The following is a 15,706-nucleotide window of genomic DNA, read 5'->3' as shown; positions in this document are numbered from 1 at the left end:
TAATGTTATACATGCTTCATTCTCTTACGTGATTAATATGTTATTTTTATCATGTTATTGATTACGATATGAACTGTTTTGATGGGCCTACGTGCCAAACTGATTTATGATTTCCGAACTAATATTCCGCTGCTATGTTAAGATATTATGTGAAAGTTAAATTATTATTTAACTTTTTTTGGATTACGTTTCTATGTGATATCGCGTTTATGGTTTTTACTCTGATAAATGTTTAAGAAATTTGTATATTGGGAGAACGGGGTGTTACACTCATTCCTCCCTCTTGTAACATTCAAGCCTTCACCACCTTCATCAACCTTCAAGTCCTTGAACTTGGTCAATTCCTTGGTTCTCAAAGCCGCTTGGACCTCCTCCAAAGTAGTAGTGCCCTCCTTACCATAAAGGATGGTATCCCTGAAATGCTCAAAAGACTTTGGTAATGAACAAAGTAACAACAAAGTCTTATCCTCATCTTCCATGTTAACTTCAATGTTGGCCATATCATCAAGAATCTTGTTAAATTCCGCCAATTGCTCCGAGATCGATTTAGACTCCACCATCTTGAATGAATAGAGTTGTTGTTTCAAGAGTTGCCTATGAGCCAAAGATTTCGTCATATACAATGACTCCAATTTAGCCCACATCGATGCCGCGGTTGCTTCTCTCGCGACATCCCTTAAGACCTTATCTCCGAGACATAAAACAATAGCACTCTTTGCCTTGTCTACCATCTCACGCTTCTCCTCTTGTGTCAAAGTTGCCGGCATAGCCGCTTCACCCTTCAATGCTTCTAAACACTTTTTTTGTGTCAAAACCGCTTGCATCTTAACCTTCCACAATCCGAAATCATTACTTCCGGTGAACTTCTCGATGTCCCACTTTGAACCCATGATACCAACTACCAATAACGCCTATGCCCCACGGTGGGCGCCAATTGTTGTGAATCCGGTTGAAACTCACACCAACGAAACAAAGATGTGTGGAGCAAGAGATAGTGGTAATCTATGAGTCAAATGGTTTCCAAGCAAACAACAAAAAAAAACGCCCTAGACTTGTTTAGAGCAAAACCACACAAAGAGATACCAAAGCAAAACAAGATAAGCAAGAAAGGAAGAACAAAACACCAAGAAGATTGTTGACCCAGTTCAGCCAATATGGCCTAATCTGGGGGAGAGAGCAGCTCTCCAATCCAATATAATGAAAGTGTTACAAAAGGGTTACAAGAAACAATAGCATTCAAGCTTACACAAGAACAAACCCTAGATTTTACCCTTTGGTATTTCCCCACTCTCACAATATGAACCCTAAAAGAGAAGACACTAGAGGAAGCTTTAGATCCTTCCAACTAATGAACTCCTCACTACCCAAGGTGATTACAATATTTTTCCCAACCCAAGAGACACTCTCAACAAAGACACTCAACCCTTTGGTTCCCTCCTTTGTTATCCAAGTTTCTCTCTCTAAGCTCTTCCAAGCTCTCCTTCAAAAAAGCACAAGAACACAATATATACTAGTCTTCCTCTGAAGCAATCGTGCCACGATTTCCAAATCGTGTCACGATCTGCGTCTGACCCAAGGTATGACCAGTCCTTATCAGTGATACTTAACGAGCAAGTTTCTGAATCGTGTCACGATTTCCCAAGATCGTGCCACGATTTGGCGTCCTGCAAACTAGCTCACGGCACCTTGAAATCGTGTCACGATGCCAAAATCGTATCACGATTTCTCTGTTCTTCCAGACCACAAATTTGAAGCCAATATCAACAGATTTCTTTTTAATTGTAATTCTAATTCATCGTAAGCTCTATTATTTTAAATTATTAAAAGGCCAAATAATTTTTATATAAAGAAAAGCAAATATGATTGGTACTACACCACGACAAACTTACAGTAGGGACAAGAGTATATCATCACTCTCACACTCTAAACAATTGCACCCAACAAAAAAAATCTATAGTAGCTGTATGCATAAAACCAACACAAGATACTACTTAAAATTGGCTTCAAATTATAACTATAACCCCAATAAGAATTAAATAGTAGAATTATAATTGTAAGAAACTCACGAGAACCCTCAAACAAGCTTACACTAACATCACTTATGTTTTGCCTATCCTAATAGACATTATACATGTATTATCCAAACATTTATGTTACATAGTAGGAACGTTTGCAATTTTTAAATGGTTGATAGCATTCACATGATCTTGGGTTGGATTTCCATCATTCCTTGGAACTAATGACTATAAAACATTGCAAAATCAATTATTTGTTTCTTATTTACATAGTTTGTGTATGAATGGTGACTATAAAACATTGCAAAATCAATTATTTGTTATCAATTATTTGTTTCTTATTTACATAATTTGTATGAATGATGCCTATAAAACATAGCAAAATCAATTATGTGAACTTTTAGGGTAATATGTGACTATGTCAGAGGATGTCGTATGGAACTACAAATTAGTAAACTCAACATCTATCGATGTTTAGAATAATTTGTATGTCCATTAAATTTGTTTAAATTGTAACTTTTCATGTTGAAATTCTAGGATAGAGCAAGATGTGTTCAAACTGATGCCTATTTAATGTACATAATAGACATATATTTGCATCTTAATTATTGACAACTATTGCAGATTCAACCCATATTTTTATGGTCTCAGAAGCAAATTTCGACGCCCGTTTTGGTATGAAGCAGCTAGAGTTTGTGTTCTGCTGCTGATGTTCTAATCCATATATTCTGTAAAAGCTACACGTTGTAATCTTCTCCTGTCCTAATCCATATTTTCTATAAAAGCAATAGCTGTTATCAAGAATATAGATTAAACATGCAACATCTCATGTTCTTTTGTATTATGAATTTCATTTTATTTTTTTGAAGGAATGAATTTCATTTTTAACTTGCCAATACATATAAAGTCTCTCACTGAGGGATACTTTGAATTTGGGTGGACTTCATGAGTTTAATTTCATCACCTATTACTTTTCATGATGGGGACGTAGAATTATTGAAATCCATATCTTTTTTGAACATTTTTATATCATTGTCTTTATTTGACGCTTTTTTGGACATTTTTATGTCATTGTATCTTTTTTTATGCATTTTATATCATTGTATCTTTTTCTTTTTGGAACACCTTTTGAACACAATTAATGCTTCTGGTATCTCAATAAGACTAAAAGTTGGAGTTCATCTGATGTTAAGGAGAAATTTCGACCCAACTACACCTATGTAATGGAACTAGGTTGTTAATCACAAAGATGGGGCAATTTGTTCTTGAAGGAAAGGTGATAACAGGAAGCAACATTGGTGATAAGGTGTATATACCTATACTATCTTTGACATCATCTGATACAAGAATTTCTTTTAAATTCAATGTAGACAGTTTCATATATCTGTGAGTTTTGCAATGACCATTAACAAAAGTCAAGCGTAGTCACTAAAACAAGTTGGTATATACCACAACCAGTGTTGTCACATGGTCAACTTTATGTAGCAATATCAAGGGCTACCTAAAGAAACGGTCTGAAAACTTTGCTAATGAAGACGATGTTTGCATTGATAGTTCTTCGAATGTAGTGTTTAAAGAAATTTTCCAAAATGCGTAGACATAAAAGACTTCAATTACTATTTAATTTAAATTTATGACATTTAAATATAAGTTGGAACTATACAATGTAATTTTGCTTTTCCCTACTACATTTACCGCACGGGTGAAAAATCTAGTTTCTCCAAAGGTAGTAAACTGCTAAAGTTAAGAGTATTCTAGGTTCTAATTTTTAATGTCTCACATAATGGTATAAATAAAGTCTCGCATAATGGTATAAATAATGGTTGTCTACATTGGTAGTATGTTCTTAATATCTATAATGTTATTTTTGGTAAAAAAAGAGGTCAAAGTCCGGAGACCAAAAAATTATGAAAATTACTAGGCATGTAATGCCCTCCAACATGAAACTCTTGTGATCATAAGACGCAAAAAACAACATCTATAAAAAAAACAAATCAATCCAGCATTTTCATTAGACTCCATAAAGAATTTGAAAACATGGTAAAATTGGAAACTTCAACGTTCAAAACATTAATTATCAAATAGTAAAACCTAAAATGCTCTTCTTATTATGATATCATTTTCGGAAGTCCAACCAATATAAATTTGGAAGTAAAACATATCATTTTCTCCCTTGTTCAATTTAAACCTATATTATTTGGTAAAAATAGATCGCAATTATGCAGTCTGGCCCACCAAATCATCACTCGCCTATGCAAAAATGTGAGCAGGTGTGTACAACGGTGCATGCAATGGAAGAATAAATTTTCAAACTATAGTTCTTTGACGGTAAATACTTATAGAAGATTTTTCCATAATAATAGGATTGCACCAACGGTCAACCTTAATTCTTTATCTTTTTATTTTAGTTTTAGATATATTTACGGAACACACCCAACAATTAGCACCAAGATGTATGTTTTTTTTTGCAGATGATGTAGTCTTGTTTGGAGAGTTGAAGGAGGAATTTAACGGTAGGCTAGAGACTTGGAGACAAGTCTTACAAGCGTAATGTTTCCACTTGAGTAGAACCAAGACAAAGTATATGGAATATAACGTCAACAAAAGGTGAAGTAGTTATGCCTTAGAGGTAAAAATTGGAGATCATATCATACCCCAAGTTACACGGTTTAAATATCTTTAGTATAAAGTGACGGAGAAATAGAAGCAAATGTAAATCATCCAAGCTGGGTGGTTGAAATGGATAAGAGTCTCCAGCACCGCTTCCTTCCTCGAACTTCCTCTACTTCCTCCACCACCGTTGTTCTACTTCTAAGAAATTGTAAATCATCCAAGCTTTGGACTCTAAGAAATGTACCACGGTTTAAATATCTTCAACTTGTTGGTCTTGTTTTCTTGAAAATGTAAACTAAACAATTTGGTTTTTCCTATTAGTGCTTTGGTCAAATATAGTTATGCAAATAAGTGCTTCTTCAAAACTACTGACACTATTTCTTACATAAATGAAATATCTGTACATGAAATTTTTCCAAACTAAACATTTATGTGACATAGAGGATATGTCTTGCTAATATTAAGTCACTAATTAGTACAATATTTGTGAAATACATGAAACCAAGATTGAGAGACATTCCCAATTGTTGAACCATTAGACAACTCTCCAAGACATATAAGACGCACATAGTCATTGTTGTTTCATCAATTGTGACATGTTGAGTAGAATTTTGATGCATTCCAAAAGCTCTAGTACGATTAACCCCAACACTAACTCCACCATTGTTGTATTGGTGGTGACCCAAAGAATCAATGGAAACACCAATATCTATCATTGACCATTACATCATGCGACCTCTAGCATTCAAAGCACCTATATATGTTTATGTCACATAGTTCTAGGCCATTTGCACCTAAAGAAAATGCCCCAGATAATGTAAGTGAACCTAGTCCTTCCATGAGTGAGGATATCATAGAATCATGGGCAACAAACCAAAATTCTAATAATGACTCTTTGGAACCTAAAGATAATCAAGAATTAATTCAAATGTCACTACATGAACATCCTTATAATGAAACAGAAAGAAAGTTTGGAGAAGGCGAAGGAACTTGGAAATGAGTAATTTATGAAAGAAGGAACCATGATAAGGTAGTAGAAAACTTGATTCCTCAGCACAGTCATGAATCTGAACTGAGGGAGAATCAACCTACAAAAACAAACAAAGGTAAAGGTAAAAAATTTCATGATTTTCATGATCCTATTCTTGATGTTCCAATAGCTCATAGAAAACCAGTTAGAGCTTGCACCAAGCACCCCATGTCTAGGTTCATATCATATTCAAATTTATCCTCCTCTTTTATGCATTTACCTCTCATTTGTCTTGTATAGAAATTCCAAAGAACGTACAAGAAGCTCTAAATGTTCCGAAGTGGAAGGAAGTAGTGTTTGAAGAGATGAGAGCTCTTGAAAAGAATAACACTTGGAATGTTATGACTTTACCGGTTGGAAAGAGAACCGTGGGTTATAAGTGGGTGTTTATTGTAAAATACAACTCCGACGGTTCAGTAGAAAGATATAAGGCAAGGCTGGTTGCTAAAAGGTTTACTCAGACATATGACATGGACTACTCATAAACTTTTGCTCCTGTTGCAAAGTTGTACACTATTAGGATCCTCTTATCTCTTGCTTTGAATTTGGATTGGCCTCTACATCAATTAGATGTAAAAAATGCATTTTCTAATGGTGCAGCAGTATGACCAGCCTCCTCAGCAACAACAGTATTAGCAGCATGCAGAGCTTGGTATGGAGGATGAGGATGGGGGTTTTTCAGGGGGGCCTTATGAGTTGTCACTTTTACCGAACTTCAGTAAACACGTGGCATGCAAGCTTTGGAACGATAAAATAGTAAGTATAATTTGCTTTATTTAATTTAATGATATTTTACTATTTATTTTATTAATTATTTTTACTTATAATATTTCTAGTTTATTTTACGTATTATTTTTTAACGATGTTTGTTAGAATACATGACATTTATTTTTTACTTAGAATATCTTCCATTTTCCATTTTCCATAGTAATGCCAAATAGACACTAAACAATAGGCTATCTTCTAGTACCATTTTTCTGAAGACTTGGTGTATTATTTGTATCAAAAAGGAAAGTCCACAACATTAAAACTAGGCTTAAATGCTTAATTAGTCCCTTAACTTGATTTCAAGTATCAGTTTTGTCCCATAAGTAATAAAAAGTCTATTTAAGTCCCTTAACTTTGTTTAAGGTAACGGTTTGGTCCCTTATGTTAATTCAATTCAAAGAAACGTTAAATTTTGGTCCCTTAACTTATTTAATTAGTATTAGTTTGGTCTTTAAGCTTAACGGTTTTTTGAATTAAATTAACATAAGGGACCAAACCGATACTTTAAATAAAGTTAAGGGACATAAACAAACCTTTTATTACTTATGAGACCAATCGATACTTGAAATCAAGTTAAGGGACCAATTGAGCATTTAAGCCTTAAAACTAGTATAATCCTGGATATTTAAGTGTTCATAAAGCAACCTATGAATATATTGAACATTCATGTATTTTTTGGAAAAAGATTGCACAACATGTCATAGGATTTCTAGTTTGATCCTTCTTGTAATAATCAAAACTAGTCCTCTTGTTCGCCAAAAACACCGGTAAACAGGTGTTCGTTTGGTTCCTATTGAAAGGTCAGCATCAGTTAATTGCAGATTCAATCAATGATTTGAGCGTCAATGTGTTTACCGATATTTTTGGTAAACAACCGCTGGTTTAAAATTAATTGCTTGCAATATCAACCAGTAAATCTTTGGGATATATTGTGTTTGTTATTTTCCAGAAAATGATGAATGTTCTTGATATTGTTATGTAAAAGATGAATATAACTGTCGAATTCAACAAATGTCAAATCCATCGAAGTAAATTGCTTAAAAGGAGTAAATTGCAAAGGAATTTAAATGGATTGCATTGATTGAATGTAAATTTGTACACAGATTCATACATTCTGACTTGTTACTCGTTTCTCTCTAGATACGGATAGTTTAAGTGTAAGTTTTCTGTATGGTTGAATTATAACTCGTTTTTCTATGAGAAACTAATATTTATAATAGAAAACTACCTACATAGAGACATTCGAAACTAACTGCTATTAACGGCTATAGACACCTCTTCGATTTGAATTTTAAATAGCATCTTTCAAAAACAACCATTGTTCGGTTTTCAATCTGGAACTAATCTTCTTTCGACCCAATTCTTGCCTGTCGAACCATAACTCTTGAAAACAACAAATCTCTCTAAGTCCATATTTTTTATTAGACAAGTGAGTCGAACTTATTAACTTTCTTCAGTCCAAAGTCAAACTCCATTGACTGCATTAAATATAGCATGTCGAAAATACAGGCTAACACAATGTTGTAGACCCGGAAACATGAGTATTATGGTGATTTAGATTTTATTATATTATTTGTAGGCATTTTGCTATTGTATGCTATATATTAACTTGATTGTTGTGAGTTTGTTTGCAGATCCACGTTTTTAGTGATGTTGATCAAGTTATTGTATCTGATGTATTATATCAAATTAAATGAATGAATATCGTTTTTCTTTAAAAAAAAATAGATATTTTGTTATATTAAAAAAAAAAAACTTTCCATTTAAAGTAGTCAATTTTAGAAGTATTTTTCATATTATACCTTCATTTTAATCCATATTTAATTTTAATTTCTAACAATGTTACAAATTTTATTGGACCATTATTATATGTAACAAAATTTTGTTTCAAGGAAGTTTAAATTTGTGCGCAACAAAAAACAAATTTTGTTTAAACAGAAAGGGTTATGCTAACAAATGTCTTAAATATCCTTATGCCACTTGTTAATGATTGAAAAAAATAAATAATTTATAAGTTTTATGATGAAAAAATTATTTTTTAAAGTTCCAATATGTTGAATACACAGTCCTTAAGATAAAATTATTTCTTTAAACTTCTTAACAAAAGGAGCAAGCATCTCCCAAAAAGAAAAAATCAAACATGAATTTTGTAAATACATTTCATTAATTAATTTTATTGAAATGGAATAAGTAAAACAAAACATATAATTGACAAGTTCTTACAATATGAAAACGACAATTAAATAAAACCAACAGTTAATTAGGAATCGGTTCAAAAACTAATGACATAATGCGATTCTGCATTTTAGGATCTGGAATGCTATAACCATCTCCATATTGGTACATGAACATACATATTCTAAATGCATTCATATTTGTATCTATGAAATTTTGAGAGAAAGATGAACTTTGAGCTTCTTTATTCATCTTCTTCCATAATGTAGACATCATGGACTTCATATAATCCCTAGCCTCAATTTCAGAAGCTCCAGTTTCGTTCATGTAGCATTTATTTAACTTTGGAATATCACCTGTCTCATTTTCCCGCTTTAAAATTAAAAGAAAAAGAAAACAATTAGTGAAAATTAAAAGTTTAGTTGCATATTTCAAAAGGACAATATCATCATATCGTATATATACAGGTTAATAGTGTTTTTCCCCTTGTAATATATATCATTTTTTGTTTTCGTCTCTATAAAATTTTTGATTTGATTTGCATCCTCGTAAATTTTTATTTTCCGGAAAACATCTCTAATAGGCCATTTTCAGATTTTTTTTTTCAAGAAATTTTGGTTTTTGAATGGCCTATTAAAGGTGTTTTTCGAAAAATAAAAATTTTACGAGGGTGAAAATCAAACCGAAAATTTTATATGTGCGAAAATAAAAAATAACATATATTACAGAGGTGAAAAACACTATTAACCCTACAATGTTAAGCTGACAACGTACTTTATAGGACCCGTGGTCATTAGCAACTCTTGCAATGGTTGCTGTCAGGCGAATTATGTTGGAGTCTTCTCCTAAAAGAACCAAGTCTTCCATTTTTATTGAATGTGGCATCGAAAAGTAACCATGGGTAAATACAGCATGTGCACCTATGGATACACACCCATTTGCCATGTATTCTTCAACCGTTGGAGTATATCCACTATAGTACCATTTTGCTTCAATCAAATATGCTTTACATAGATCTGTCCACTATTAAGCACAGTAATGTCACATGCCTAAACAATGAAGGGCAATTTTCACGGTACATCCAATAACACTACTAAAAAAATAAAAATTAGTGAGGGAAATTTAGTGAAGGAAAACATGAAATCCCTCTCTAATTTTGTTATTAAATTTTGCGACCAAAAAATTTGTGAGGAATTTTATGTTTTCCATCACAAATTACCATCCCTAATTTTGCTTTTCCTAGTAGTGTAAATTTATGTGTATCGGTACACCAAGTCGTTAAATTAATAATAAATGAGTTGATTTTTTGAAGAAAAATAATTATTTTTTATCATTGACAACTATAGTAATTAAATTTTATTTACCAAGAGCTTCGACGAAATAAAATTTAATTTTTACGAATTTTTATTGCTCATAACAATGAATATTGATTTTTTTTGATGACAAAATTTAAATTTTTTAATATGATTCTTATAAATAATGAAATGATATTTTTCTTTATGAAATGATGTTTTCTAAAATATAAATATTGACAAATAGCTTTTTATTTCATAAAAATGATCGTTATTTTATAAATTTTGTGAAACAAGAGTATCAGTATACTAAAATTTGTAAGTGTACCGTAGAAGTTCCCAGTAATAATAATGAAACAAATAATATTATAGTTGCTTACTGCTTTCTTCAGGTACGGAGTAGTGATATACTTCTCATTCTTTTTCAAGCTTTCAAAAGAAATTTCGTTCACGAAGTTGTAAACCGCATGAAAGCATATTTGCATGTAGTATGGGAGAGAATCCAAGGCATTCAAATCCCATCTAGAATCACCAAACACAATATTGATAATTTCTATAACAAGAGAAAATTCAAATAAAAAAGAGAAAATTAAAAATATCATTATTTAACTGTAATTACCTATCAATAGCTTCTGTGAAGAGCTCAAGTTCTTCCAGGGTGCCATACAAATCATACACATCATCAACTGTGGTAATTAATGCATTGATCTTTGTCATACCAATTCTGAATTGTTCAAAATCTGGCTTGAAATTTGCTCCAACATTCCAAATAAAGTTCTCAACCAATCTATCCCTAGTGAAGCTCAGTTTTTCTACGATTGCAGTTCCTTTCCACCATCTGAAAATGAAGAAAAAATTGATCAAATTATTAGTAGAAAGTATGGCCAATCTCTCTCAATTCTTTGACTATTGATTCAAATGGGTCAAGATCCTCTTCATTTCTCAAAGAAACAAAGGACTTTTGGAAAACTTGCATTCTTCTCTCTCATAATTGTGTCCTTAGAACACATGATAAGAAATCCAAAAGAAAACTCAAATTTTCATTCTAGTTTGAATAAGTTTTTATTCTCCATAAAAATATCTTAGTTTGGTTTCAGTCCTTCAAAAAAATTATTTGATAAATGATCATTCAAATGTTTTTATATAACATTTTTTTGTTCTTGTTTTGAAGTCAACTCTTTGTGCACTCTTTATATTTTTTTAATAAATTTTGCAGACATGTTTAAAATATTATACAAAACTCTCCCCATAAAAATTTTGAAATTTTAAGCACAAAAAATTTAGAGCTTCATATTTAATTTATTCCTTATTAAAAATATTTTAAAGTTTTGCAAAGAGATTATTTTTTATTTTTTTGTTCAAGTAGACATAATTTTTGTTATGGGAGGTAGGAAAGACATATTAATGATGTATTTGCTTTTAATTTGTAATGGAAATATTTATTTTATGCTTGCTTGTAATCAAGTCAAGCAAAGCAAGTTTTTTCACAATAAATTGTGTTGAAATTTTGTCTTTCATGTTAGATAGGAGAATAAGTGGCGTGTTCGATGTTTGAACCATGTCTTTTGTATATATTATGTAATGTTCTTATCAACTGATTTAAACTCACATGAACAACAAAAGAGATTTTTATAAAATACTCTTTATTAGGTGTCATCTTTATTATTTATCTTTCTCTAAATTCATTTGTCCCTCTAACAATACAACGTTTATTACTACCTCCGTTCCTTTTTAATTGTCACATTTTGACATTTTACACAAATCAAGATAATCAATAAATGTTACTACTTTTGATACAATAATTTTTATTTTTACTATAATAACCTTATTTATTTAATATCTCATTACATATATTTCTCTCTCCACAATAATAAATAAGGGTAATATTAGTAAAATAACATTTAATATTGCATTGAACTAGTAAAGTGACACTTAAATAGGAACAAAAAAATTCTCCAAAAGTGACACTTAAAAAGGAACGGAGGGAATATTATTTTTCACTAACATATCATTATTAATTGTTTTTCAATCATTTAACAACTTTACTAACTATAGTTAATAAGAGTATTTTAATAATTGAAATATATTTTACCATTAAAATCAAATGAGTCTCGTTAACGAGTGCCCTCGGGATACTCTTTAACCATTTTAAATTAAGTAATTATTCTTTAAAAATGTCAAAGTTTTTAATTTTTAATGTATTGATTACACAAACTTTTATAAAATATTGTAATTTAAGGTCCTTAACTTCCGAGAGCACTAGTTAACATTTCCCAATTAACATTGCTAATCATTTTCTTCGTAACCGTGTAAAATTAAAAAATAAAAACCTAATTTGAGACGGAGACAGTATCAATTAAGGAACTACTAGACTTTCCACCCGTTCTGCCGCACGGGTCATATACATTGTAGATGTAGTAGACAAAAATAAATCTCAATGCATATCAAAGAGAATGAAATATGTGGTCCAAAATATATGCAGATGTTGGAATTCGAATCTCAGACACCACACTTATTCACCTTAAAAATATTAATTTTTATCAATTGTATGTTACTTCATTCTTTTGTTAAAATTATATGTCAATGTTATATTATTGGTATGTTACTTCATTTTTTTTTTGACAAAATGTTACTTCATTCTTTTGTAAAAATTATACGTTAATGTTATATTATGTACCTAAAAATAGCTCATTCTTAACCTCAACATGTAAAATGTTTTATTTAAATAATTTTCCTTTTATCGAATATTTGGCATTTACCGTAAATGATACCCTTTAACTATCTTCCACCTGTTTATATAGATTGCAAAATTCTGGTGCATTTTGTGGTAGATATTTAACAAAGAGAGTTCAGTTCTAATTTGGATGAAAAGTGTAATATTAACAAAAAAAAATGTTGCTATAATCTTTCAAAACCCTTTTATTTCAATAGGGCGATTTGTTTTGTTGAAGAAATTGGGCGATTTGTTTTGAAGAAATAGGGGAAATAAAGTGATGCCGATTTGCTTTGTTCATGAAAATAGGAGATTCGGTGTGAGCATTAGGGTTGTTCATGAAAATAGGAGATTAGGTGTGAGCATTAGGGTTAAAACAGTAAAATTATGCAATAGGATTTAGATTAAAATTAGGACTTACGGGTTAACTTTAATATATAAGAAGATTAGGTGAGAGCATTAGGGTTGTTCATGAAAATAGGAGATTAGGTGTGAGCATTAGGATTAAAACAATAAAATTATGCAATAGGGTTTAGGTTAAAATTAGGGCTTACGGGTTAACTTTAATATATAAGAAGATAAGAAGATTATGTGTGAGCACTAAAGTTGTTCATGAAAATAGGAGATTAGTTGTGAGCATTAGGGTTAAAACAGTAAAATTATGCAATAGAGTTTAGGTTAAAATTAGAGCTTACGGATTAACTTTAATATATAAGAAGATAAGAAGATTATGTGTGAGCACTAAAGTTGTTCATGAAAATAGGAGATTAGTTGTGAGCATTAGGGTTAAAACAGTAAAATTATGTAATAGGGTTTATGTTAAAATTATGGCTTACGGGTTAACTTTAATATATAAGAAAATAAGAAGATTAGGTGTGAGCATTAGGGTTGTTCATGAAAATAGGAGATTAGGTCTGAGCATTAGGGTTAAAACAGTAAAATTATGCAATATGGTTTATGTTAAAATTAGGACTTACAAGTTAACTTTAATATATAAGAAGATTTTGCCACTTAATGTAAATGACAACTTTTTATTACCTTGATGCACACTTTAGTTCTTCCAGGTATTTGCTCTGAAGGATGTTGAAATCCAATTTAGCGAATTGCAGTAAAACATGACTCTTATTTTCTTGTTTTTCGTATATATTAATGAACCATCGAGCCTCGAATCGAGACATTGTCCAATTTAGTGGAAGCTCCAAAGCATGACTTATTAGAAGTGATATGTGGTTGCCTCTATTTTGTTTCAAATATCCTTTGAGAAAATTTGTGGTGAAATCTCTTGCTTCATCCAATATTGTTTCATCTTCAAACGAATGAAAAGAAGCTTCATACATTGACAACATTCCATGAACATCTACAAACTGTCCTTTCTTAAAATTACATACTTCATTTTGAAAGCAAACAAAACAATCTGCAAAAAATAAACAAATAATATAAATATGTATTTTTTTATAGGGTTAAATATAGTTTTAGTCCCTATAAAATTGAAACTTTTAAAGTTAAGTCTTTACTTAATTTTAATAGTTCTTTTAGTCCCTACAAAAAAATGATGTACTCAGTATTAGTTCCTGCTCAATTCAAATTTGTTTAATTTATACTTAAACTCTCAAGTTTTTGAACAATTTTTTGTACATGTGTTAAGAACATTACTAGAAGTTCCTCTGCAAAAAATTATCGCAAAATTTGATTTCTATGTCCAGATTTTATTACTTTTATCTTTAACTCTTTTCGTTTTAAAAAATTCATATTTAATTCGTTTCATGTTAAAAAATTCTAAGTTTTAGTAGATGAACCTTTCATAGTGTTCTAAACATATCCAAAAAAAATCGTTCGAAAATTTAAGAGTTTAAGGATAATTAAACAAACTTTGTTTTAACATGGACTAAAATTAGAAGTAAATTTTTTTTGTAGGGACTAAAAAAAATACTATAAAAAAAAATTAATTGAGGTAGTAGTCTTTTATTGATTTTGGTTTTTAGTTAGTTATCCAGTTTTTAGTAAATAACCTGTAGATATATCATAACCATGTTGCCTCAAGAGTCTGAACTTGAGTGCTGTGGCATGCAAGTTCTTCTTCAACTTGGATGTTTGTTTGTTGTAAATGTTGTCCAATATATCCCTAATTTCATTGTTAAAATGGTAAGACACTCCAATCCTTTGCAATACATCAATAAACTCAAGTTGATCAAGCTCGTTTTCTATTTTGCACAACATGATTTTTACTTTTTCCCTTAGAACTTTGCGTTGATCTCCATAAATCTCTTCCTGCATTAAGTTAATTAACTTAAACGGATTATTACTACCAAGGACTAGTAATTGCTTGAATCTTATAAATAAATAAATGGAAAAAGAAAAAAAAAATAAGTGTTAAATAATCATACTTTATATTCACTACTTAATGACTGAATATAATCATCGGTCCAAATTGAAGGTTGGAATTTAGAAGGTCGACGAGAAATTGTTTGATTTTGATCATTCAAAACTTTATATGATGCCTTGCATTGAATTGGACGAGAGAAATTGAAGTTACATGTTGCTTGAGATAACGACAGGTTTTGGGGAGAAAGTGTTTTGATAAAGGTAACTGGGGGAGAAGCAAATATGGGGAAAGCCATGAGAGAAAGCAAAAGACAATCTTTACGAGAAACCCAAATTAAGCTTTATACTAGGAATTCTGCTCTTCTCATAATAAAATTTGCTCACTCCCATCCAAACTTCCGAAAATACCCCTGCATGAGTTAAGTCACGCATGTGTTAAACTCAGCGTGACTTAACTCACACAACGTAGGTTATAAACCTTGCGTGAGTTAACTCATGTAGGTTATAAACATTGTGAATTTTCAGTGTGAGTTAAGTTACGCATGTGTTAAACTCAGCGTGACTTAACTCACACAGCGTGAATTAAGTCACGCTGAAAATTCACACTGTTTATAACCTAAATGAGTTAACTCATGCAAGGTTTATAACTTACGTGAGTTAACTCACACATGGTTTATAACCTACGTGAGTTAAATCAAGCAATGATATTTTCGAAAGTTTGGTTGGGAGTGAGCAATTTTTTATGGTTACCAATTGACAATTATAAGAGGTTAGCAAT

The 15,706-nt window shown here is 31.0% G+C and overlaps 1 protein-coding gene across 1 annotated transcript; it reads right to left on the bottom strand.

Annotated features, from left to right (window-relative positions):
- Positions 1 to 8,660: 8,660 nt before the first annotated feature.
- Positions 8,661 to 15,224, bottom strand: LOC11407799 (myrcene synthase, chloroplastic). Its single transcript, XM_039829032.1, has 7 exons — positions 14,991 to 15,224; positions 14,616 to 14,874; positions 13,645 to 14,020; positions 10,513 to 10,731; positions 10,274 to 10,415; positions 9,376 to 9,624; positions 8,661 to 8,957 (listed from the first exon to the last, which is right to left on the bottom strand). Exons 1-7 carry the CDS (start codon positions 15,222 to 15,224, stop codon positions 8,940 to 8,942), a joined length of 1,497 nt encoding a protein of 498 aa, XP_039684966.1. The 3' UTR covers positions 8,661 to 8,939.
- Positions 15,225 to 15,706: the final 482 nt, after the last annotated feature.

This window comes from Medicago truncatula, chromosome 8, assembly GCF_003473485.1.
Source record: "Medicago truncatula cultivar Jemalong A17 chromosome 8, MtrunA17r5.0-ANR, whole genome shotgun sequence".
Classification (NCBI taxonomy): Eukaryota; Viridiplantae; Streptophyta; class Magnoliopsida; order Fabales; family Fabaceae; genus Medicago; species Medicago truncatula.
The sequence above is the reverse complement of the archived record's forward strand: the minus strand, read 5'-3'. Positions and strand labels throughout refer to the sequence as shown.